The 26,738-nt window shown below is 31.5% G+C and overlaps 1 protein-coding gene across 1 annotated transcript in view; it reads right to left on the reverse strand.

The window, feature by feature from the left end:
• Positions 1–26,738, reverse strand: part of LOC108729102 (nucleolysin TIAR) — a 442,199-nt gene that overhangs the window by 234,889 nt on the left and 180,572 nt on the right. The window contains 1 exon segment of the mRNA XM_018458044.1: positions 1,245–1,302. Within this exon segment, the coding sequence (XP_018313546.1) occupies positions 1,245–1,302 (58 nt within the window).

Below are 26,738 nucleotides of genomic sequence, written 5' to 3' on the forward strand. Positions count from 1 at the left end.
AACATTAGTCGACATTAAACATTTGATTAATATTTTATTTAATTAAACATGCGAGTAATTATAGTTGCGTGGAATCAAAGTAAAAGGATATTATTAACGATTAATAAACATTTTTTTATAACAGAATATTAATTTAATGTCACTGGTATTGAATTATTGTATTTCAGCCGGTAAATTAATTTAATCTTTATTTTACGATAATGGGCTTTGTGAAATAATTGTTAAAAGAGAAAATATGATGGTTTATGCAGAAATATATAGAATAATCTATATATAAAATTTGTGTATAAAATTCTTTTTATAAAATAGTATATACATCAATACTTGAACAGTAAATGACAATTAGACTAATAAAACAAAATAAGCTTTTTTATATTTTTGAAAATGTAATCTGACTATTGTAAATAGATTACAATTCATTTGTATATTCTTAAACTCCCTGTTTCTATGATATACTTCATAATGAAAAATTTAGCGATATATTTTTAGTTGTAGCGCGTTAAGAAATAATTGAATTAAAAAATTATGTATGTGTGCTATAAGCACTTATAAGAATATTAAATTAATTGTAACAACATATATAAATGTAACCATACATATTTCATATTGACGTATATTTTAATATTAAATTCGGCGCGCAGTTTGCAGGATTGAATGTGAGTATATAAATTGAACCGAATTATTTAAGCACTAAAAATTCAGCTTGACTGTTTAAGGCTTTTTTCCTATTTGTTGTGTATTCTAATAAATAATGTATATGGAGAAGCACAATTCATAAAGGTATGTAGTATCAATATGGAAATGATAAATGATCTACAGTATTCTCTTCAATTACAATTAAGTAATAATAAATTTTTAGTACAAATTTTATCAAATCTAAAATGTTATATCTAAAATTAGATATTAATGTTGCAAGATTTCATTATATATTATAGAATTAGATTAATATGAAAATGTCGGATCAAATTGTTCGACTTCTTTCTGCTTTACTTAATTATATTATTGTATTGTTTAATAAAATTTTACAAACATTTATGCGCAATATTTTTGTATACTTTATCCAAAAATGCATTTTACTTTGCAATGAGACAGTTTTAAAAATTCTCTTTTAGAGTAATTCTCTGCTCGGACCAATTAGTATGCGAGTCCAACAAGTCGAGCAAGTATGAGATCAAAGGCAAAACGCACGGTGCTAAAAATATTTTTCGTATAAAGGCGAAAATCTGAAAACTGGGCATACTCACTGCTCGTGTCCTGTTTTGGTTGGTTACCCGGCGACGTCGCCCAATTAACTTTCATTTCCTGAAACATTAAAAAAACAAAGTATGTGTTTAATGCTACGTGATAATGCAAAAGGATATAGTTTTGTCAGGAAGTTTAAGAAATATTGATAAGTTATACTACCTACATAAGTAAATTTAACGTGTCAAATGATCTTTGAAAGAGAAAAAGAGAAAGAGAGAGGGAGGAGAGAAAGAAAGACTACATCGCATACAGTAAATTTTTAAATTTATAAAATAAAGATAAAATTTTTATAAAAATCAAACTTTAATATCAATATTTAGTAGGTTTTATTATACTATATAATATACTTTGATCTGCTGGAATAAGTTTTAATCCAGTTGAACAATTGTAGACAAAACACTTGGAATGTACAAAAGGAGTAGATATATATGTAATATTTGTAATAAATAGAAACGTGTGAATATTATTTCTATCTCAACTAATTAAATTTTTAATCTAATAAGAAGAAAATATTTTGTTTTAGAACAGTTAGACTAATAAATAATGAGTACGATATTAAATTGTATTAAATAGAATTCATTTAAACTGTAATATAAAGCTAGTCATTTCTTCACTCGTAAACTGTTTTTATAGATTTACATTCTGCATTGCTACTGACTTTTAGAGCTACCGAAATTTCTTAGACAAACTTAGGAGAATCGATCACATTACTTCTAAATCGGATCTGCAGATTCCGGCAGCGAGGAAGTGGTTTCACTTTGGAGAAGACGTCGGGCGGCGGAAATGGGACGTGTCGGGTATCGTCGAGTCCTAACAGACGCCGTAAACTGGATTCTTTATGCATCACGGTGTACCCGCTCGTAGCGTCGCAGATATTCGATAGATAGTAAAAGTCATTTCAGCGGAATCGATCGCGGCCCAGAAAAAATGAAGGTACGTAAAAGCGACGAGACCACGAGCGAACAGAGCGAATAAGTTTTGCTGTATTGAATTTTATAACGAAACGCGTTTACAAAGAGACAAATTAATTCAGAATAGTAAACTAAATTATTACGCGTATACCGCTCATCAATGAGTTGATATTATCTTTTGTCAGAAGGTACTTTAACAGAAAATGTGCTATGAATGATAGAAATCCATCGATTTTATCGACAACATATTAGTCTTTCAGACAGTGCGGTGTGCAATACATGTATCCCTTATAAAGTATTATTGGCAATTAATAAGCCCTCTGGGAAAATTCAATATAAAAACATGTGTTAAATTCATCGACATATTACCTCACCATTTTAATAAATTTTAATATCAATATGAATTTTTCTCAAAATATAATATCATTTTTATTCGGTAAAAAATTGTTTCTTAACAACATTAACTACGTACGTTTCACATTTTATTTAAATATATTTTTAATTAAAACTAAAATGAATTTTTACGATGCGTCCTTCAGTTACGTCATTTCATTTCTCTACGTAATCCTATTACCAATTAATGTGTGATAGATTTCACGAGCATGATATAAGCAGGAAATAGTAAAATGTTACGGCCGAAGTGCGCGGATAATAAAAGCCACGCGCACGATACGCAGAAAATGTAGACAGGGTTAATGGAAGAATGGTGTCACCAACGTGGACGACACACCAGCCGTATCAGTACGTGTTAATTCGCTACACGCAACCCGCGTGGCGTTGATATTGAATCGTTACTTTTCATTTTCTTGGCCGTCGGCATAGTCGACCCTCGGCGTCGTTCGTGCAGTCTCTGGAAGGTACGGTATTTAACTCTCTTGGATTATGAAGGTTTATGAAACTGGTGTATAGGCTGAGATAAAAAAGCGTTTTAGATAAAGACGCAGCAATTAGAAAGACGATTTTAATAAAGACCATACAACCGAATGATAACTTTTCTTTTTACGCGCTTTTGTTATTCAAGTCCAATTATATTCAGCAAAACTCGACGTGCCAGAGTTTTTCAACCAGTATTTTTTCTCTTTTTACTGAGATAACAATAAAATTGCCTGCGTAAAATTACAGTGCACGAAATATATCGCATCAAATATGTATTTTAACATGAAAACGCATATATGTTGATTAATGGTATGATAAATTTATTGAGTTTCTGCCAGTAATTTTTAAAAGCGGCTTTAACATTTCATTATGAAGCTGACACGATGCAGTCGGACGTAATTAACAATTTGTAGCTATCAGTATGCAGTAAAGCGAAGAAATTCTATTATAAATTCTGTTATAAAGTGAAACAGGAAGAAAAATTCTTTATTAAAGATTTCCGCACGCATTTTACAACACATACGCTAAAGAATTTGATGTGAATTAGTATATAGTCAATTTTGGTAAGCTTTGGTTTAACTGTTCGTAGGATTTGCGTCTCCGCTTGGACATATTTTTCGTAATTTCACGAGCCCGCATTTGTACGTTGATGCTAAATGCACACCTCTAAAATCGATATAATCGAATGATAATTGAACCGAATTATGGCGAAATGTTCGAACAGAGGCAAAATATTTCGTCCCGCTTGATAAAGCATTTACGCCCACGCAGTGCTTTGTACGATTATCAGCCAGCCGCGCATCGTAAACTATTTTACAAAATATATTTGGAAGCGACATTGGGACGCCGCAACTAAACGGTAAACTAACCGTAGCAAATAGTTTGCCGGATAGTATACTGAACACCGGTGTGTACAGAAGTTAAATAATCTGCGTTATTGTCTATTATGTATAACAACCTCAAATATAAATTATCTCTAACCGGCTGATAGGTTCGTTCGTTGTGGCTTGAATGGCAGAAGATAATAGTGATTGCACAACAACTAAATTCTAATAAATATAATAAAAAATAATATTTGTGTGAGATGCTCTGTTATTTCGATACTTTCAACACTAATCATTCCTCGAGATTTCTGCTAGACTAGTTGTTTAAAAAAAAGTTTAAGTGTATACGTGAAGGTACATATATGTGTGACAAGAACAAGTGATGTTAACAGGGAAAAGCGTAGCGCGGAAAAGTGCGAAGAATAACGAATACGAAGCAGGGAATAAGTAAGTAAACGAGTGACTATATAAGTAAGAAAGTGAGTAAGTCTAGTAAGTAAGTTAGAATAGGACGAACGCGCGGAAGTGCCCAAGACGGCCGGTACGCGAACATGGGGCCCGCAGTGTGTCTGCAGCAATTTGCAACTTTTAATAGTTAGCGGGTTGCGAGGTCGTCTGCCGGTCCAGAGCCCGTTGTTTTATGGTTTATAGAGGAGGAAAGCAAGTTTACATGTCGTAGTTTTGAACAGTTAATGCACACGCGCCTTATGCTGAACTCCGCCTCTTTGCCATATTTATATATTATAAAGGGTGAAGTTTCCGTCCGATACGCCACTTTCGTATTACTTTAGGCGTATATCTAAACTTCCGTTTTGAATAACCCGCTTGCAAAACGAGGTTGACCTAGTATTCCAACTGTCGCATGAAATGACGATTATCGATACTTCATATGCCATTCAGCAATCATGTTTGTATTATTTTGTATATTTCGTCGTTTGATCTCTAAAAGTTATATTTTTAATTGATTTTTATTAAAATGACTGATAAACAAATAATAAAAGTAGATGCAAAGAAATAAAATGTTTCTATAAAGAATTTTTTCAAGTTCTATAAAAATTCCTATTCGAAGTTCTGATTTAACATAACATTACAAATTAGAATTAATGTATGACAATTCAAATTAAAGAACTTTTTATTAAATAATAAAATTTTTAAAAATAGACAAAATATATCTTTGACTTAAACAATAAAGAAAGGTCATCGATACCGACATACCACTTTGATTTAGACAATATTTCTTAAACAAAAGGTAAAAATACAACTTCAAAAACATAAATACAAACTATAAAAAGTGTCTTCTATCAGATAGTATAAGCAGTTTTTATAATACTGTTTGAAATTTTGCAATAATTAAGTTTTTCGTAAGATATGTAAAAATGAGCATCTAACAAAATGGGCTCCAAAATTGACATAGTAGGCAATAATGCCAACATTCCTATTCTATAAATAAAGATATATCCTATTCTGTAAAGAAAATTTAATTTATATTATAAACATTTAAAATGGCATAATATTATCAATAATACAGTCACTATTATTTTAATTACGCAATTTGCAAAAAAGCACGGTAAGAATTTTCTTCTCGGATTCATAGAATTTGTTTTTAGTTGATTTGATATAGAAATAAGCCACAAATATTATATATGAAAATTATGAGTTTGTACTTCTTTAATTAGCTAAACAGATCACGTTTTTATTAGTATTAATAAGGTGCGAAGATTAGATCCCTTATTTCTAAGAAATAAGGGGATGTCGCTTTAGGAGATCTATGTCAGTATTATGACCTTCCTCTAATAAAACAATAGATATGAAAAAAAATTCGATAAAAACAAATCATGTAATATAATAACAAATATTAGCGAAGATTGGCACAAAATAAATAAACATTAACATCATTAGTGATAATATTAAATTGTAATTAACAACAAAATTCTAATAATTTATAATTATTCTATTTTTGGTATTCTTATTTTAATTCTCATATAACAGAGCAATTTCTAATAATTCTGATGCTATTATATCTGCTAAAGAAACATTCCTACATCCACAAATGGAGGTGACGTAAGAAAAGTCAGAATTCTTTATCGTTTTCATACCATCGCGTAAACAAAATCGAGGAATTTTCTGGTTGGTCAAGTGTGAGATTCGTTTTGCCTTTTGCAGCCTACATAGCAAGCTATGTTAGGAAGCGACAAATCTTGCCAGCAAACTATCGAATTGTTGCACAGAGTATTGCGTACTTCGACACAGAGGGTAGAAACGGGTTGGATCAGCGTGACACTTTAATGCGAGGCTTAGACCACGGTAGGAGAGCGATTACATATTACAGATGTGAAGGTTGAGTTATTGCCAGCGAATATCGGCAGGAAATCGGGCAGAAATTGCAAGCTACTGCACTTTTGACCTTAGCCGGGCAGTCGCCTGCCGGTCAGATATTTATTGTCCTATTATCGTGATTGATGCGCGGTTGGCTGCCCACCGGCTAGTATCTCATATAAGTACATTTAATGGGGTAAGGCCGTTTCGGACTTTCGCATGACGAAGAGCGCCGGTCCTATATTGTCGTTTAACGTTATGGCCGATGCGGCGCCCAATACGGTGGGGTGGATTTGTAACGTTTTCTTACTTATGCCTTCTTATTTTCTAGCCACATGGCGCCATTAGTCGACATGGCACCACTAACGCTTCTCGCCTGCTGCTGTAATAAGTCACGGAAATGCTATCGTAAGAAATTTACGGAACACTCGCTTACTTTCTGCGCGTACGAGAAACATACTAGCGAACGAGATCTCCAGTAAACTCCGTGACAATCCGTGTCGTTTCAATCGTTAATTACGCTGTAAATATCAGTACTTCGAATGCTCGAGATATATTGACCTCGCTCGTTTCTAGGTCCGGTCTAATTGATTCTTTTTACCGTCGCGAACACGTGTTACAACTATTCCGCGCGAAAAAAAGCCCAAGTGTTCTGCTTAATGTTGTAAATCATTCTTTTGGAGGGAAATAATTTTTTGTAAATTGATTCTATTCTGATGTGAAAAGTACTATATACATTAGCTTCTTCAATAATTTATAATATGGCGTTATTTTTTCGCGTGGAATATAGTTATCTGCACACATGTCCGCAACGGTAAAAAGAATCAATTAATAAAACAAAGAATAAAATAAAGAATAAAGAATAAAATAAAATATCAATTAACCGAATCTAGAAAGCGAGGTCAATTTACCTTAAGCATCGAAATACTGATATTTACAGCGTGGCGTAATGAAACGACAAAGAAAAACCATATATCAAGTACAATGAAATGAAAAAGTCAGAAGATTGTACATAGAAATATGTTAGAAATATGTTAGAATTAAAATCTTATATTTATCATATATGAAATTTAATTTGATACAATATGATTTAATTTCAATAAATGATTTATTTAAGACCGTACAGTGTGAATACACAACAAGTAAGAGTTACAGCTTATAAGTCGAAGCTAGATCTTAGATGCTTATTAAATAATTTCTATGTGAATTTATATGCTACATATGTAGTCATTTGAACTGCGCGCCGAATTGGTTTTTCGGACTTAAAAACGCAAATGTACTAGTAGCAATATCACAAATTAAATTAACAAGCAATTTAATAAATTGATGTTCAATCAGGTATCCGATTAGAGAGATGTTAATGTGCTGAAAATCTGTCAACAAATTTCTGTAAATAAAAATCTGTAAATGATTTAAGATTATTACCCTGATAGCAAAACCTACGGAGATAGATTTTAAGTAGGACCTGCTACCAATTTTTGATTGCAGAAAGGCAACAAATTGTACATAAAGTTTGTACTATCTGACATTGTCAGCAAATTGTTGTCAGAAATATGACAAAGTCTGCTAGACATGCTATGCCAGCAGATTGGTAGCAGAAACCGAACAAAATCCTACATAACCTGACGGCAAATTGAGAACAGATTGAGAGCAGATTCGAGCAAACTCTGCTCGATTTCTACTACCAATCTGCTAGCATAGCCTGTTAGGTTTGTCGACAAATCCATAGCCAACGAACACAGATAACTATAGTTTTGTAGTCAAAATCTGATCGAATTTGCTATTAATTTGACTCCAAATTGCTAATATTTTGCTATCAGGGTATTGTCTATTATACAAGTAAATATATAATACAAGTAAATTTTTGCAGAAAGTATTTCTTGAATCATAGCTTTCTTGCGTTTTGAAAAAATTTTTTTTAAAAAGTTAACGTACGTCTCAAATTGCGGGATAGATTATGTAAAAGAATATAACAATATACAAAGTTCGATACTTCTCAATACTACTTTAATTGTAACTATCAAATATTTAAAAACTTTTTGTACAGCAGCGCATAAGTATGTCGCAGTTATTACAAGAGATAGAGAGAGAGAGAGAGAGAGAGAGAGAGAGAGAGAGAGAGAGAGAGAGAGAGAAAGAGAGAGAGAGAGAAGTAAAAAGAAATCGATATCGGGAAAAGGCGAATTGATAATCTGCGCATTAGGTTAATTGCTGCCAATTAATCCTGAATTGCTAATTAACCGACTGAATACAAACCAATCGCAAAATCGCCGCATTAGTTGTTAGAATAATCCGTTAGAATAAGTATTTCTCGTTTACATATCAATACACTGTAAGCAGAAAATTGATTTATAATGTCACTTTCGATGCGACCGCAATAACCGCTATGATTTCAATAGTGCTTGTATTTCAATTTGTTCATTATTAACTGATTACGCTGATTGTATAAAATCGATATTGTAAGCTTCAGTAACAGTATATTTATGAGTTATCCTGATCAGTATTGGCGCTGATCATAAATTTGTACAGATAGATCAAATAATCTTAACAATGTATTTTACCAATTCCATCACGATTACATTTGATTCATGGAGTAATAAAGCTTTTCGTTCAATTTATATATAACTTGTACAAATAATTCTTTTCTACCCCATTAATTGCTATAACCTATCAGTTATAATTACTTATCATGTTGTTTCTCGAACTGATCAAGAATTTATAAAAAAAACAGACATTGCGAGAATAATTCTAAGGCTAATTCTAATTAAAACAAATAAACAGATGTACAGTATTACAAACAAATGTATAGTCATTACATAAATCTGATTGCTTCAACAGATATAATTGAAAATAAAATTTTCTATCCTTAACGGTACAAATATATATACATTTTTTTATAAGCATAAATTCGACGATTTAATTATTTAATGTACAAATTCATTAGTTGCGTTCAGCAAAGAAAGCAGCTTTGCAATTGTAAAATTTTTTAATATGATCTGTTTATATCTCGATTTATATATTTAAATTCAGCGAGGAACTAAGAGCAAGACCATTTTACAAAAAATTGCGAAGTTGCTTTTTCAATTGCTAAACGCAGCAATTATTTTTCATTCTATTGATATAATATATAATTGTGAACCTTTAAGAACATTCAATGTACATATAACAACTACAAATTTTCAATAGTGTGATTCTTTAAGAATATTTTCCTGCTTGTTTTTTTTTAGAAATTCACAAAATTGAACTCGAGAGAGTCAAAAAATAAAAAAGGACAATTGAAATAGGAAGGACCCCCATCGGAGTCTTTCCTTGGTATTTCTATTGTTCTCTGTGAAGCTATGCTGGACCCTAAGAGAAGAATGATTAACAGAATTCCAGAATTCGGTATACAGTATATTTTTCCTATTAGTATAAAAAGACTTACAAATTTTTTAGCAAAAATTTTTTTTCTTTAATCGCGTTTTTCTCGAAACAACATTTTTCGTCGATTTTGCCACGATAACTTAAGAACGGCTGCAGAGAGAGAGATATCGATATTATTTTTTTTTAAATAAAGTTAATGAATTTTTCCGCAAACTGAGTCTACTTTTGTACACGAAAAATTTATTTTTTAGGTCCGTTAACAGTAAATGAATTTTTCGGCATTTCTTAATTTTTGACAACCATTGTTCTTATCTTGATGTTTTTTTCTATTTTAATTCAATCCATAGAGAGGGATCTCATAAACAAAACGGTACCAAAAATTGAAAAATTCCAACTCGTTCATCTGAAATCGTAGCAAAATCACAGCAATGCGCAAATGATGCAATCACTTTCAATTACTTATATCTCCCTCAAATATTTATATTTTTTCGACTTCTGCATCTGATTTTGTTTAATAAAGAAACCTTAAAAACATATTAAAAGGAAAATTTATGTATGATTATTCATTTGTGCATAAACATTTAAAATTTACCCAATTTTAGGATTTAAATCCCTCCGGTCCTCTTATGAAAATAAAAGAATTTTGTGCTTCATAGATACAATATTCCGCAGTAACGAAATTGTTGAATAAAAAATATATAATTACATATAAAATGCAAATAAGTTCAAAAACAGCTAAAATTAATTTATATAATATTTTAAGAAAATAATTGTTAAACATATAAAATAATTAATCTCGTAAGGTTAATGCATGTGTGTGATTAATTAACCTTGCAAGTAACAAATAACATAATAAGTAATAAATTATTTACCTCGTGATTGCTTGGTCGTCGCTCGATATCTCTCAGACCTCCTCTCAGATTCTCTGTTGCACTCACACAACACTCACTCGCGGAAATACGGTTAATTACAATCGGGCATGTATCAATTATCGGAATATACCGATTGTGCAGCATTTTGCAGAACTCCTATCATTAATCAAATGCGATGCACACTTCCTTATATTGCGATAGAAAAATTACGTGAAAAAAAAATATATTCACACAAAGCTATCATCATTTGATAATATTCACTTGTAATATCTCGCATATTAGAGGCAAAGGCTTTTCACAAATTACTAACAATGAATTTATAGGCATGCTTAATTGACAAAATAACTAGCCTGCTTGCCGAGCGAATGATTGGGGGTTTTTACTTGTCCAATCAATTATATTCAACCGCTCGACAAGCGGGTTAGCTTTATGCAATTTTTGAATGCACTCTACGCGGTTGAGAAATAAAATACGGGGACTCTATTACTATCATTTATTTTATAATTAAACGCGTCGTGACATTGCTCGAAGTTAATCCGTTTACAATCTATGTTTTCTTAATAATCGAAAAATTCAAGAATGATATCAGCATCTTTCGCGTTGATCCGATAATTTGCTTTTTGCTCAATTTGAAAACGACACATAAAATTACATTTAAATTAATAAAAAACTCAAAGCGTTATGCAAAATATATTTGTGATTCAATCTATATTGTTAAAAAAATATCGACTAGAAAAAATATGCCAATAAAAGCGATTTCATTTAACGCTCGCAATGCTCATGGAATCACCATGATTGTTTATCAAATATTAAATAAGGACAAATAATGTTTACGAGCTTTGTGAGCGCCAAATGGAACATCAAAAGTAGAAACCCAAGCTTACAATAAGACCTCTTTATAGTCACACGCTCAAAATGTGACAATAAAAAAGTTGTCTTAGCTTCGTCCAAAGCAGGACCGTAAGTATAGTCTCCTTAAGCACATATATAGCACTTATTGAGAGAAATGTTTTGATAACTATTTATTTTGTTGAGATTTGACTAACAAAAGCTTTCTCACTTTATCATTTGATAGTTGTGTGTTGTTAGAATAATTAAATTTTGGTTAGAACACATATTTCCTTGCCACATCTTTAATTTTTGATCCGGAAGCAATCTCCTCAATTATCTTTTGTTGCTTATTGTTATACTTCCTCAAAGACTTTTGTTTCATGTTAACAATTATGCAAAATGATTAATATATTAACTATCTAAGTGGTAAGCTTAAAAGTTTACGACGAGTACGCAAAAGTAGACGACTACGCATTGTTACTGCACAAGTGGTTGCCATGGAGACAACGCCACGTGGGTTAGAAGTGTGTTTATACAGAGGTCGACTTAGGCTGCGGTCCACGTTTCGAAGCGTTTGAGCGACCAATCAGAACAAAGAATTTTACGAATTGACTAATCAAAGAATGCTTCGAAGCATTTGTAGCGTCAAGTGAACCGCAGCTTAATGACTACTGGAAAGTTGTAACTATAAAAAAGTGGATTATAAGGAGGTTCTACTGTATATTTCTTAATCTCTCTTTGTATAATTCGAAAGAGAAGATTGCTTTAAATATTTAATTCGATAAATAATTGATATTCCGATTCGTATACGAATCGTCAATGTCAGAAATTAATGAAACGCTAATTGTAATAATTGGAAAACGTACTTATTATTATACAGGGAAAGTAAGATAAAAACACACGAACTTTCATCCAGCTGACTTGAACTTCTTTTCGTCTTGATAAAATAGCCCCTATAGAGGAGCTGTGTGTGCTACCGACTCGAACTGCGTCGCACGAATGACGATCGAACACTGGACTAACTGGACATACTGGACACAGTGTTGCCAACTCTCGAAAAAAAAAAGAAAAGCTGGGCAGCAAAAAAATATTAAAAAATAGCTAAATACTTAATAACTAGATTTTGAAAATTTATAAAATTTAAATTTAAAATATAATTATAATCAGACATATTAATTTATTTGACAGAAAAATTAACTTTTAAGCGGGGATCACAGACTCTTGCATAACCCCGGATCTACAATAGGTGTTTTAAGTCTTAAGCCATAAGAAATTAACCAATTACAGTCGAATTCGAGAAGAATAATCGACTATGATTCGTTCATTTCTTAAGGCTTAAGGAACTCTATTGTAGATCTGGGGTAACGTATAACGTATAAGACATAAGAAAATCAATCAATCAATCAGAGTCTTCTATTTCATAGAAAGAAAGGAAATAAAGGACTTTGGTTCATTTTCTTATGCGTTATGCGTTAAGGTGCATTTTCACGTGCCGTTCAAATTGGCCGTTTCAGCGATAAAAAATCACGTGATGACTTTTATCGTAAAATTATTAGAGCGACAATTTTATACATAAAAAAAGGACAAGAAACGTTAAATTTGACATTTGAGCGACAGATTTGATATGTTGTTCGTATTTTTCACGTGTCACTTGCAGCATTAATACACTGAATTAAACAGTTATTAGGTTATTGTGATTGCATCGAATCCTTTATCTGAATCAGTAACAAAAGGAAAAGAATAAATTAGGTTATATGTATATATAGCGCAGTCAACGCTGGTCAACATGATCGACAGCACTGTCAACAGCGTTTTAGACCGGATCCTTATATGGGCAACAGCGCTCTGACACCGAACACTGATTGGTGAAAAGCTGGTTGTGGGGGTAAATTTTACCAATCAATGTTCGGTGTCAGAACGCTGTTGCCCGTATGAGGATCTAGGCTAAAACGCTGTTGACATGTGCTGCCGATCGGGGCTTAGAGATCCTCATGTCAGAGATTGAACACTATATTTTGATGCGCCATGTTTTTCAGGACCTGCTTGAGATAGAATGAGATAGATTATGCGTGGAACAGAATGAGATATCCACATATTTCATTCTATTCTATCTTGTGCATCTATCTCATTTTATATTAGACATTCTTAGGAGTATTGCGAACCAATCAGAAGTTGTCTAAACGGTCTAATCTCTGACTTGAGGATCTCTATAGTTTTTGAGCGTTTGAGCTTGCAGTTGAAACTGTTCAAATTATAAAATTTCAGCTACTGAAATAAGAGCGACAGATCTGTCGCTCCAATTGTTTATTTCAGCAGCACGTGAAATTGTACCTTTATGTATAAAAGTATGTGCTTTCTCGCTTCACAATTGTATTGCAAAGCATATTATTATAAAATAAACTAAATAACATATATTATAGTAATGAGTAATAAATCATAGTAACATTTTGCATAATATAAGGTCTGTTCACGTTGCTTGAAATTTTCAAAAATTTTTGAACTTAAAATGAGATAGATATTATATTTGGGCGTTGAAAAGAGAGAAAGCGAAGATGCTGAGTGTAAAAAGTGCACAGGAAATTTCATTTTGTTAGTGTTCCCTTGTAAAATTCTAGATTTTTATTTCCAAAACGAATTCTTTTATTGGATGTCAGACAATATAAAGCCTCTATTAACGAATCGAAATCACAAGAAATAGTTAGCTCTGTATTACCTTTATAAAAGCATCCAGAAAAATAACTAAATGGCTACAGCTAATTTTTGCGAGCTAGATCAAAGAAAAAAATATTTAAATTTAGTTGGAAGATAATTAAGTTGATATTGAGACAACACTAAACATGAGTACCTGGCTGCTGGTGTTACGCGTCGGAATGCTCAACAGCCAAAACAAACACCAAGGCATGCTAACCGTTCATCGCTTTGAAACATTAGGTCTGTTCGCGTCACTCGAAATCCTCCAAAATTTTTGCACTTAATTCTTAGGGCCTCTTTCACCAATTCTCCGATTAACGTAATTACATCAAGTTATATATATGTTACTGAAAGTAACAAAACACATATATTAGTATAGTTTAGGTAACGGTTTTTAATGTCAAATCAAAGTTGAAATAGAAATCAGAATCAAACTAACAAAATACATATGTGTTTTGTTATTTTGATTGTGATTTCTATTTCAACTTTATTTGATTTGACATTAAAAACTGTTATCTAAATTGTACTAGTGATAACCTAAAAAATTAAGGTTAAAATGTTTATGATTTCTTTTTTATGTTATCATTCTAATAAATTTATTTACATATTCAGATATTGTATTAGCTCTTTGTAGACATTTTATATTATTAATTTATTTAATTTATTCGAGCGTTTTATTATATTTCATCGTATTATTTTTTAATAATAAGTACATGTTAATAAATGAATTATTTCTGAGTTAATAAATGAGTTAATAAATGAATAAATACTAATTAATGGCTTTATAAGTATCACTTTATAAATAAGCCTTATATGTTAAACTTGCATAGAATATTTATATATGTAAAATATTAAATATAAAGTGTATGTATAATAAATAAATAAATATTATGTGCAGATACATGAAATATATAGATCATACCTAACAAGCAAGCTGTCGTCATTTCAAATAATATTAAAAATATCATTTTGCCATCAAATGCAATTTATTCTGAAATTTTATGTTAAAAATAAAAGTACTTGTACTAGGTACCTGTACTTTTAAGGTACATTTAAGGTACCTGTACCTGTATCTAAATATTTTATTTTTCTAGTATTTGTATCTGTATCTAGGTACTGAAAATAGAGTACCTTGCACAACACTGATCACGATTGCCATAGTGAGAACTAAACATAGTTTGTCTCAGAAGAGAAAGAAAGAGAAGACGTTCTCTGATACATGAACTGCTGTTGATATTTTTACGATTAATTTAACTAGAGGTTGATGAAAGAGACTCTTAGTTAACACGAGGTCTGTTTGCTTACATTTTTTGCATTCAGAAATCGAAACCTTTTCTTTCTCTCTATTCAATACCCAAATATATATTTGTTTCGTTTTAAATGTAAACATTTTTCGAGCTCAAGCAATGCGAACAGACTTACGATTGAGTCATTTGTGTCCTGCGCATTTCTTTTCTTTAAAATTACTGAAGCACCACCTGGCTAAATAATGGTTTCTATCTTGTTTTTTCTTTTAATCCTCGGACAGCGGACGTCGTGATACTCGCATGTACAGCGAACGCAGGGTCAAAAGTGACCCAAGAATGAAATTGTTTTAAAACGTTTGAAAAGCAACTTTTTATTATAATATGTATAAAATATGTAGAAAGAGAAATAAAAACACATATTTATCATAGAAACAAATATCCATTTATTCATTTTCTTCACAGTTGAAAATATTGAAAGAGTAAACAACTCTAAAGCCCATTCTACATTAGACACAAGTCAATCGCAAGTTTGTTGCGACAGCCAATCTGAAGCGTTGATTTCAAAATGCAAGTTTCAGATTGGCTGTCGCAACAAACATGCGATCGGCTTGCATCTAATGTAGAATGGATTTAACTCGCGGATCTCGCGAGACCCTGCGTCCGCTGGCGGAAGGTTAATACACAATTGTATAAATACTTTTTAAAGAATAGTAAAGAATCGGAATATCATCATTTGTAAAAATTAAAATGAAATAAATATATATTCGAGCATTGAAGAGAGAGAAAGAGAAAATGATAAGTACATAAAGTGCAAGCAATGCGAACAGATCTATTATTATTCCGCTTTGAAATAAAATAATAGACTTTGTAAAATAGATTTCTTTAGAAGATTATATTTTCCTTGATACACTTCGACGAAGAGATGAAGAGTATCATCGTCATTGTACATTGAATCCAATTTTTCTTTTAACAATAAAATTGATCTTGAGGATGTACAGTTGAGGATCATGTACAGTTCCTGCAAAGTGACTAAAATTGAAAATTTTTTATATTTTCCATATAAAAATTAATATAATATTATACATATACCTATGAAATAGTTTAATAAGGTCAATATTTATATTTAACAATACAATTTTGTACTTTAAATATAAATTTTCTCATTTAATTTTAATTATTTTTTAAAATATGTTCTTATTAACATAATTTTTGATCCAGGTTCAAAATTGCCGCTTTTGTATCACTTTTAAATATACATTAAATTTTAGAAAAATCTGTGAGCTTTTCATGTTTTCATTTTGTTAAAATACGTGTAATACATCTTTAATTTAAAGTGTAAAATAATTGTACAAAATAACTTATTATTATTATACTTTTCTTTCAAATTTTTACGTCTTGAGTAGTATGACTTCAAGAGTCACAAAAATAAAATTAAATCATAAGAACATGATACTGATTGTGAAATACGACAAGAAACATTTTAACAGAAAAATGATTATAAATATGGTCATTCTTACCAAAAGTATGAACTTCGTGATAAAGTCTTGTTTAAGAATTAAAACACATAGAGTGTAGCAAAATCGCCCGGTTCTCGTAGCAACTAAATCTCTGGTAGAAAGATGTATGTGCGCAATATACATATTTTCTCCTAAAAGAAAACTACAAAACTTCTTCAAGATTTTACGTATTTAATCTTTTTTTTTCAAAGAAGAAAATAGAAAGTTATTGCAAATACACATGTCTAAACGTCAATTCAATTAAATACGAATTCATTTTCTATCATTTATTAGAATTACGTAGTTATATTTGTAATAATACAACATAAAAAAGACAATTTATATACGTATTAATAAATAATCGATATTGTTATAATATATTAATTATATGCGTGATATGTGATATCACGCGTCTTAGTCGAAGTAAATGTAAAATATAAGGAACAAAATATGCTAAAAAATGTATTTTATAAAGTGAAATCTATCTTATAATATTTTGGAGTAAAGTAATATATTTCGGAGTGATAATTTGCCGCCAGAGTTTAGATTTGATGTTTGTTGTAGTACAGCGTATCGTATATACATAGGCAACGGCTGTCCTTGTTGTTATTATGAGACGCGTCACGGTGCATCTCCAACGCTCCAACCGGCATTGCCGGCAGGTAGTGACGCGCTGCCCGCTGCGTGTATCATTGTATTATTGTCAGTGGTGTGATCGTGCGACAAAGGAAACGATCTTTCATTTCGACTATTAGAGTTGAGGATTGTTGAATCGCGTGAGTCATTCGTTTGAGTGATTGTTGACTTCTAAACATACTGAGACGATGGCTATTCAGCAAATATTTTACGCGATTTATTTTTTTCGAATCGATAGAGGTTAGAAATGATATGTACGTCGGTGGTTCTAGTCAAACCCGGACTTTTTTATTCTTATGTTTATGAGAATAAAAGTCCCGGTTTTGACTTGAATCCTACACGTAAGTTACTATTTTATTAGCATGTAATCTAATAATTATTTTTTTAACATGTAGAATATATTTTGTCGAATATATTTTTGCATACTGTTTTGAACTTCTTACGGATTCAAATGTAATGGAAAATGTAATATCATTTATCATCTTTGAATTAAAAACGTGGAGTAATGTGTGAAATATCGGATCGAATAATTTATTTAACGAGATGTCAATAATATTTTCGAATTTTCAATGACTAAAAAGACTTATTGAATGAGTCAATTTTGAGCAATGTCGCGTTTAATTAGAAAATAAATAATAGTAATGAATTTTAAAATTTTAATATTTCTTAACTGCGTAAGATAGGTTCAAAAAACATATAAAGTAGCATCTCGTCGAATAGTGTGAACGTAATTAATTGGATCTATAAGTAAGAAACCAATTATGTTCAATCGTTCGATGAGCAGGCAGTTATTTTGCCGACTTAATGCTATTTTTACTAATTTTGTTTAATTTTAATCTCGGTTCAACTTTTTATATTTTTCTAGTTCTAAGAATTAGAGTAAGTTGAACTGAGATTAAAGTTAATCTACATTGGTAGAAATGGACATTGATACATGTATAAATTACAGGGGATCAATAACATTTGTAACATTTTCCAGAGCGGAAACGTAAAAAGTGAAAATTTGTTGTACGTATGTGTGTATATAGTATGTGCATACACACACATACACACGCGCGCGCGTGTGCGTATATATACAGTGTGTGTGTGTGTGTGTGTGTGTGTGTGTGTGTACGAATATTTTTTATACTCACTGTGTATATACGAGCATATATATATATATATATATATATATATACACAGTGAGTGTAAAAAATATTCTTACGGAGAAAATATTTTTTAAAAAAACTTTATTTTTATAAAAAATAAATACCCGAGCGAGAAATGATCATCGAACTGATGTCGAATCGATATCGATACAATGATTTCAACATCAATTTGACGTTGATTCGACTTTTAATTGACATATCATTTCTTGTCGGGTAATTAACAATTTATTCATAAAGAGTAAAATAGACTGTATGTTTCTTAAAATTATATATACCAAAAAGATGTGTATTAATTATAGAAAATATATCATCTGAAAAATAAGCGAAAATTAAAAATTGTATTGTTTGGATGCTCAAAGAGTATTCGTACAGTCGAGAAATTTAGCTTCTACAATTAGGAATACATGCGAAGCTCGTTTATTTATGTTGGAACAGAATGTATTCATTGTATAAAATTGCTAATTAATGTTTATTTTCTACAAATAAGACATTTTTATAAAAAAATTTCTTTGTACGAATACTTTTTGCTCTTACTGTACATGTACATAAAAATTTTCACTTTTTACGTTTTCGCTTCAGAGAAATAGTTATATAATCAATACCCGGGTGTTAAACTGATCCGAGATGAATAACATCGCGACACGTTTGAATAAAGAATAAACAATAGTGATTGACTTTGTATTTTAATATTTTTAACCTTATAATATAAATTCAACTTGTATACTATACAGCAATTTATAAACAAGCCATTACCTCTGATTTGAAAGCAGTATAACGAATGTCGAGTGTAACATTCTACTTTTTCTTTGCGATCGTAATTTTCCTATCACAATATAAGAATTTCTGTGCGTATCGCGTTTGGCTAACATCAAGAGTGCCGCAAAATGCCATATGATTGTTATACTCTAATAATTCGCAGTAATCTCATCCAGTGAGCAATTATTTTGTGAGTGCAACGATTTGAGAGGAGGAGGAGGCCTGGGAGGCATCGGGTGACTGCGGAGCAACGTGGAGTAAGTAATTTATCATTTATTATTTTATTTGTTAAAATATTTAGTTGCAACATTAATAATTTATTTTTTATGTGCTTATTACTTTCTTGAAATTTTAATTATGTTGGACGTTGTTACAATTTAGATTTATTTTGCATTTTGCAGTTTACGATTTTTTATTCAACAACTCCGCTGCTGCGCACCGTATCGGTGAGTGATATATTTTATTTTATTTTGATTTGATATAATATTTGTAAAAATGATTAAAACACGAGTAGGACATTGATAAATGTTTAGATGTACCTATCTATATGTATATTTTAAATTAATCTTTAGAGGGCCGAACACTATAGTGACCAGTAACAGAAGTCTGCTTTTCTTTACTCTTTTCCTGCTTTCCGTTACAAATAGTTAGAGCATTACTTGATCTTCAACCAAATAAAAGCTCTATTTATTCTGCCAAACAGAAATGTTCTCAACCTTCTCGGTTGATAGGACGTTATTTCTCAAAAGCGCTCGACAAAAAGTCATCAATATATACATGAATTTTACATTAAAAAAAATTCAAAATTTCAAGGCAAAAATGCTGGCCCTCTAAAGGTTAAGGGAATAAGAATTTTATACAAAGAATTATAAATATAATATCATATTATATTATTATAAATATAATATCATATATCCATTATCTCAAAATGGATTAGCGGTAATACTTAATTCTAGAACGTACAATCGATTTATTGTACATATAAGAATGCATAAATATATAAAGCTTGTAAAAAAAGTGTATTATCGATACATCTTTATCGATCTATCCTTATCATATTTTATAATATCTATAATAAAGTGTTAATTACAAGATACATCATTGTGTCACTTAAAATTTATAGAACGAAATCTCAAGCATGACTAAAAAATAATGGATAATCTTTTGCAAGTAAAGTGAGTTCAATAGAAAAAAAAGTAGATAATAAACTAGAGATTAATTAGAGTCTTATATGCCTATATATATCTTCATAATATGAAAACTTTTCTAATAAAAATATTGAGATGCTTCAAAGTTTTTAGTATATATACAATTAAAGTTTTCTATCAATTCTGCTACATATTCGTGAAATCGCCTCTAGTTAGGATCTATTTATCTTTTTTTTATTCGCTTTGGTTGTAAGTTAACGGTAGTACGTTCTCTGTATCGGACAGTTCTGTGATTACAATTGCATCCCCAGATACGTGTGCGCCTCGAGATCCGGAAGTGTTTTAGTACGTCAAGTTTTCTCCCAGTTTTCTATTTATTCATTGACCAAACCGTTTACCTCACGCAGTGTCGCTCGTTGGGCGTCCGAGAAGTTTCCTTCCGGCTTTCTTGTTCGAAAAGTTAAGGGAACAGTACCAAATCCCTCGTGTCGCGCAAGCGTTTGTTTCGAATGCGGGTGTTAGCCGCATACGTGTATCGTGGTAGAGTTCAGTCGGTGGTTGGATAGGGAATATACACGAGATATAGAGTAGAAGAGAGAGAGAGAGAGAGGGGGAGAGAGAGAGAGAGAGAGAGAGAGGAATGAGAAACGAGAGGGAGGACCCCTCTTCTCAAGTTAGTCTTCGCGTGTATCTATGCGGATGCGTTGTGGTGGTTGTGATAGCGATAGTGATCCCGTTGGTGTGTGTACTCCGTGTATAGACGGAGGAATACTTTGCCATACCGCACTACCTTATGATATATGATTATGCCGCATGCCCTCCGTTCATATCTTATTATGTATTACCACTACCATATACGCAGCCGCCTCACTCGCCTGTTTAGTCTGACTACTTCAAGGACCGAAGTAGCTTCGGTTTGTCCGCCGCAGGTCGTCTGCTTTTTATCGGAATGCATTTGAATGCGAGAATCACGATCGTGGATACGAATATGTCGAAGAATCGTACAAAGGCGGAGAGAGGATAAAATATGGAAGCGACATATAAGACGTGCAAAAAATAAAAATAAGAATATAACCCCCGCGATAATAAAACCAGATCTAGATTCTTTGTCGAGCTAAACACAGAATTCTTAAAGAATAAATATACAATTCATTAATTTTAGTCTCTACATATATATTTATTTTGATTGTAGCTAAATAATCTTGATGTAAATTGTTAGCGTTAGCAAATCCTTCAAAGTTTTTACATAATTATTTCGATAATAATTTGGTTATCAGTCCTATATGTGATTAATGGTTTAAAAGCGTCTTCCTGTCGCGTATGTAATTGCAAACTCGCCTGCCGTTATTTAATCGAGCGTCAAATGCGGTGATCGTCGTTTTTGTATTCTCTATCGCGCTCGTAATTACTGGTACATGAGTTTAAATGGTCCTTTAAATACTAGCAGCTAATGCGCTGATATTAACGGTTAACGGAGCGCTCAATCTAACTCTGTTATAGACATCATCAATGAAGATACATAATGTCAATAAAATTTAATAAAATATAATTTGTCATAGCTACATAGGCCTAATGTAGACATACAAAATATATAAAATGTTTATATAGATCGATATTTTTTGATGCAAGAATTTCGAAGTTCTTAATAAAACAATTGATTAGATTCATAAATAAAAGTCCGTATTCAGAACTTGCTTTTATTTCTGAAATTCTATAGTATATACAACACAAACTATATGTTAAACGTGTGCTAACATCGTTATAAGCGCATTCTGAATACGGGCCAAAAGATTAATTACGATAAAATACAAAAAAGTTAGTTTGTTTTTTATATTTTTCACATTTTAATATAATGCCCAAAAGTTTAAGCAAACAGGAGATAATGAAATTTATCTAAATAAACATTACTTTATTTGTGTTTTTCCGATATTTTGATACGTATTCTGATTTATTTGATCATTAGGCAACGTTGTATACAGAGAGAGGAGAATAATAACGAAATTTCGCTCAACACAACCCTCGTTTCACAGAGAAATTTACAATCGCCCCTCAGGGAAACATTGGTTCATGTACAATAGGTTACTAGCAAATATGCATTCCATGCATATCCGAGATCAGCCATAGCTTAAATAATAAAAGATCAATTCCCATATATCACTTTCTATTAGTATGTCCCTTGATACGCACGTGCGTCATGCATCAACTCAAACCTATTCTGAAGACCGTTTAATTCTAAGCGAACTAGAAATGAAAACGACTTGTTTTCGGAGAAAACGACATGTAATCAAATATTTATGAGAAAACGAAACAGAATTTATCAGCTGATAGATATAGTAAATGTCTTAAACAGCGTGAATTTTCGATAAGTTGAAACTTTTTGCCTAACTTTGTCTAACTTTGCCTAACTTCGGTGTTAAAATATAATTTATATGATTTTATAAAATTTTAATATAATTCAATATTCTTTATGATATTCTTAAAATCTATATGTTCCTTGAGTCTCCAATTACATGTACGAGACAATCATACTGTTTAGTGGACTTTTAAACTCTTTTATAAAAATAAATACTTGAATATGCAAATAATCATGCTGACAAAGCTGAAAGATGATAGAAAATTTAGACGCGAATAGTCTTTTGTCGAGTGAATTTTGCATATTATACTCTCGGTGACCCGCGTAAAACGCAGTTTGGCCATAGTTGCTCCGGTAGCTCGACGACGAACGATGCGCTAGGCATTCCTGACAGAAAGCACGTACGCGTTCGCTAAGGTTAAGCGAGAAAGCATGGCGCAAGCTTTTGGCAGAAGCTTCTCTTCGTGAACACCCATCCCGTGGAATGCGTTCCCCTTCAAGTGGCTCCTCGTCTCGCGAAACATTCTAAACGCGTGGCCCGAGAGTCGCTCCACGTGCACGTGCAGTCAGAGGAGCGAGTGTTTATTTTGTCCGAGAAATTCGTTTTGTAGGTCTACGCATCGTAGCTGCAAAGTGAGGAGTGAGTCGCGTAAAATACGTATATATTCGAGTAGTTCGATCGTCATTGTTGCGCTCGTTCTTTATCCAATAACTTTTAAAAATATGAATATCGTTCGTGGAGAGAGAGAGAGAGAGAGAGAGAGAGAGAGAGATTCTACTAAATAATATTAAAAATATTTTTTAATAATTGGAGAGGACACTAAAGCCGTCTATATTACCAACTAAATCATAATTTTTGTAAAACAATTACTTTTTTCCTCTTTGGATTTGAAATATTTTTCCTAGATTAAAATATACGTATTAATACGTGTCTGTTAGGTGGAGTTTATGCCGAGAACGACAAAAAATTTTGAAATTGAAATCTTAAGAAAAATTTTTTGTTGTTCTCAGCATAAACTCCATCTCACAGACATGTATTAATGCGTATACTTCAATCCTGGAAAAGAATTTTCGAATTTGTAAAAGAGGAAAAAAATAATTATTATACAAAGTTACGATTTAGTCGGTAATATAGACGGCTTTAGAATTCTTCTAATAAAAATGCATCTTGTATTGCAAAAAATTTATTATTTGAAAATTAATACATAAATAACGTTATTATTGCATTATTAAGAAATAAAATTGAGTGCAGTTAAAAGTTTATTTGTCGAAAATGTAGTTTTAAATGTAATTATTTGATCTCAGAGATATACATTACATTCAATGATAAACCCTAAAAATATAAGATATTTTATCTATAATTTGGAAAAAATTTATATTGTATATATAATGTTTTCAATCTTAGTACTGCTTACAATAAATAATCACATTTAATATTATAAAGTAGAGCTGGGATTTAGTTGCACACATTTCGGTCGATTTTCAGATTGGTTTCTGTCCCTCACTTCACCAACCCGCGCGCAGCCTAAATGCCGATCGGGTTGGTGAAGTGAGGGGCAGGAACCAATCTGAAAATCGGCCGAAATATGCAACTAAATCCCAGCTCTGTTATAAAGAATATAAATATGAAACACAGAAATGAAACGTATAAATTTGAGAAAATGTAAAATTATTTTTAAAAGTCCTTACGATTTTAATATCCAACATTGTAAAATTTATTTTTCCTATGAACTTATAGAATGCTACTTCTACTTTACTTTGCATGTATAAAATGTATATGAATAGGAAACTGTTTGCAAACCGAGATTGCTGTGGGATTTCTCCGTGTTTAAAGCTCGATAGAATGCATATATCATCATTTGTTGCTTGGCTGAAGTCAAAGAACAAAAATAAGTTTATTTTAGAACTGTGACTTGGAATTGAACTCAAAAATTCTGTTTAACTTTAGTTGATCGACTTCAACCGATTTGAAAACAAACAAAATTTTTATTAGATTGTTATTTGGTCAGATAATAGAATGTAATAATAAACGAGAAGCTTTCAAACTAGTAAATACAATTACAATTGTATAAGAAAATCTTGCTACGAGAAAATAGTAAAACAAGAAAAGTATCGGCTCTAGTTTGTCCCATATAGCTATCAATTGAACACTATTAAGTTTTAATTCTTTTCTCTATGGCTCTTCTTTAAAACGTTTAATGACACAGAATAAATTTTTCGATTAAAAGTATATAATTAATACTTGCTTGTATGTGTGAAAATAGATGTTATCGCGCGAAAGTATCGTTTTACTTTGTAATATGACATAATTACAAAAATTACGAATAGGTCTGGGAATAAAACTTATATCGTTCATTCGTGATTGTTCATAATGACATTACAATGTAATTACGTCGACGATATTAAGCTTCGCAAAAGTTATCTGTCTTGGTTCTCGTGAGAACTTACAATCAAAGTTTTGAATCTGATGTTTTGATTTTGATTCTTTAGAGATAAAGCGAAAGAAGGTGTATTAAATGTACAAGTACAAATTTTACATATATCATACTTTAATTTTTACATAACATATTTTTATCAAACTAGATTGTGAATTTAATTTTTTAATGTAAGATATTATGAAGTAATATGAAATATTTTGTTATTTGTTATATCATTGACACAAACACATTTTATTTTTTTTTTTTTTTAGATAGAATTAGGTATTTCAAGAGAAATTTCAAGAATTTTTTGTTTAGTCAAAAATTATGTATAAGTTTATAACTGTGTCACGCGAAATTTCTATATTATTGTAAATTATCAGTGTTATTGATTATTATTAATTATAGTTATTAATAATCAATGAAACATTGTCGGAGTATTTATTTAAAATGATAGATCTCTTCAAATATGCTGTCTTAAGCGTATCCTTCTTTAGCGAGGCTGTAGAGATAACAAGGATGCAGGATAAAGAAAGGCGAAGACTTTAAAATATTCGCGTGTACTTTTAACGGCCTTCCAGAGAGATGCTGACAGTGGATAACTCCTTTGTTTCCTTCTTTGCGACCCTCTCGTCGCCCTTTTGCACGAAGAAAGGCGACAGCAGCGAACGAGTCTTTGAGTGGCAGCAATGAAGGGAAAAGGTGGCGAATACAGCAGTTACGGGAGTCAAACGCCGAATACTTCCGTCGATATTTAAATTCCGCATCAGGACGAGAACGACGACGACGAAACCGACGTAGACGGGTCACGGACGTCGTTTCTCTGACTTTGATCCTCTCAGTAATTACATTCTTTCGGTTTGAAGGCGCGTGGCTGTATAGAGAACCTCCGAGACGTTTTCGCTGTGGCGCCTTCCTCAAAAATCTTTCCTCTTCCGTCTTTCATGGCACACATGGGTATAATCCGCATGCAACAGCCGGCACCTTTGTGCACAGCGACATATATTCGCGTGCCATGGATCTTGCCACGTAATCCTTTCCGTATATAAGGATATTGGCCTTCTACGTTTCACAATAAATTCCTGCGTTCTTTTCAGGTATTATAATTGGGATATTGTGGACTATTTTCTTTTCTTCTTTTGCTACGCATGATATACGTATATGATTTATAATATATGTATTATCTATGAGAATATATTTTTTTCACTTCATTTTTAAGAGCAGCATAATTAATAATGCAAATTAAATGTTTAAATAATTAGTAGGAAGACTAGATTTGTTATTGCAATAACTTAATATGTTTAATTGCTCGTCATACAACCAGTGAAAATTTTAGAAATTTGCTTTGTATCTATTATTACGAAAACTTTCAATCGATTTTCTCTCAATACAGGGTGTTTCCAAATTAAATGGCAAAACTTCGGGAGCGTGTAGAGGAGTAAAAAACTAAGAAAAAAAGTCCTATAGACATATGCTCCTTTTTGCTTTGTTTCGCAGGAAATCACGAAAAAAGAAAAAAATATATTTAATTTATTATTTTAATTATTTTATTTATAAACTTTTTAATGAAGATTTTGTTCGAAATGTGCACCTCTTGCAGCAATACAA

The sequence above is a fragment of the Mycetomoellerius zeteki genome, unplaced genomic scaffold (genome assembly GCF_001594055.1).
Source record: "Mycetomoellerius zeteki isolate Tzet28-1 unplaced genomic scaffold, Tzet1.0 scaffold70, whole genome shotgun sequence".
In the NCBI taxonomy this organism is placed as follows: Eukaryota; Metazoa; Arthropoda; class Insecta; order Hymenoptera; family Formicidae; genus Mycetomoellerius; species Mycetomoellerius zeteki.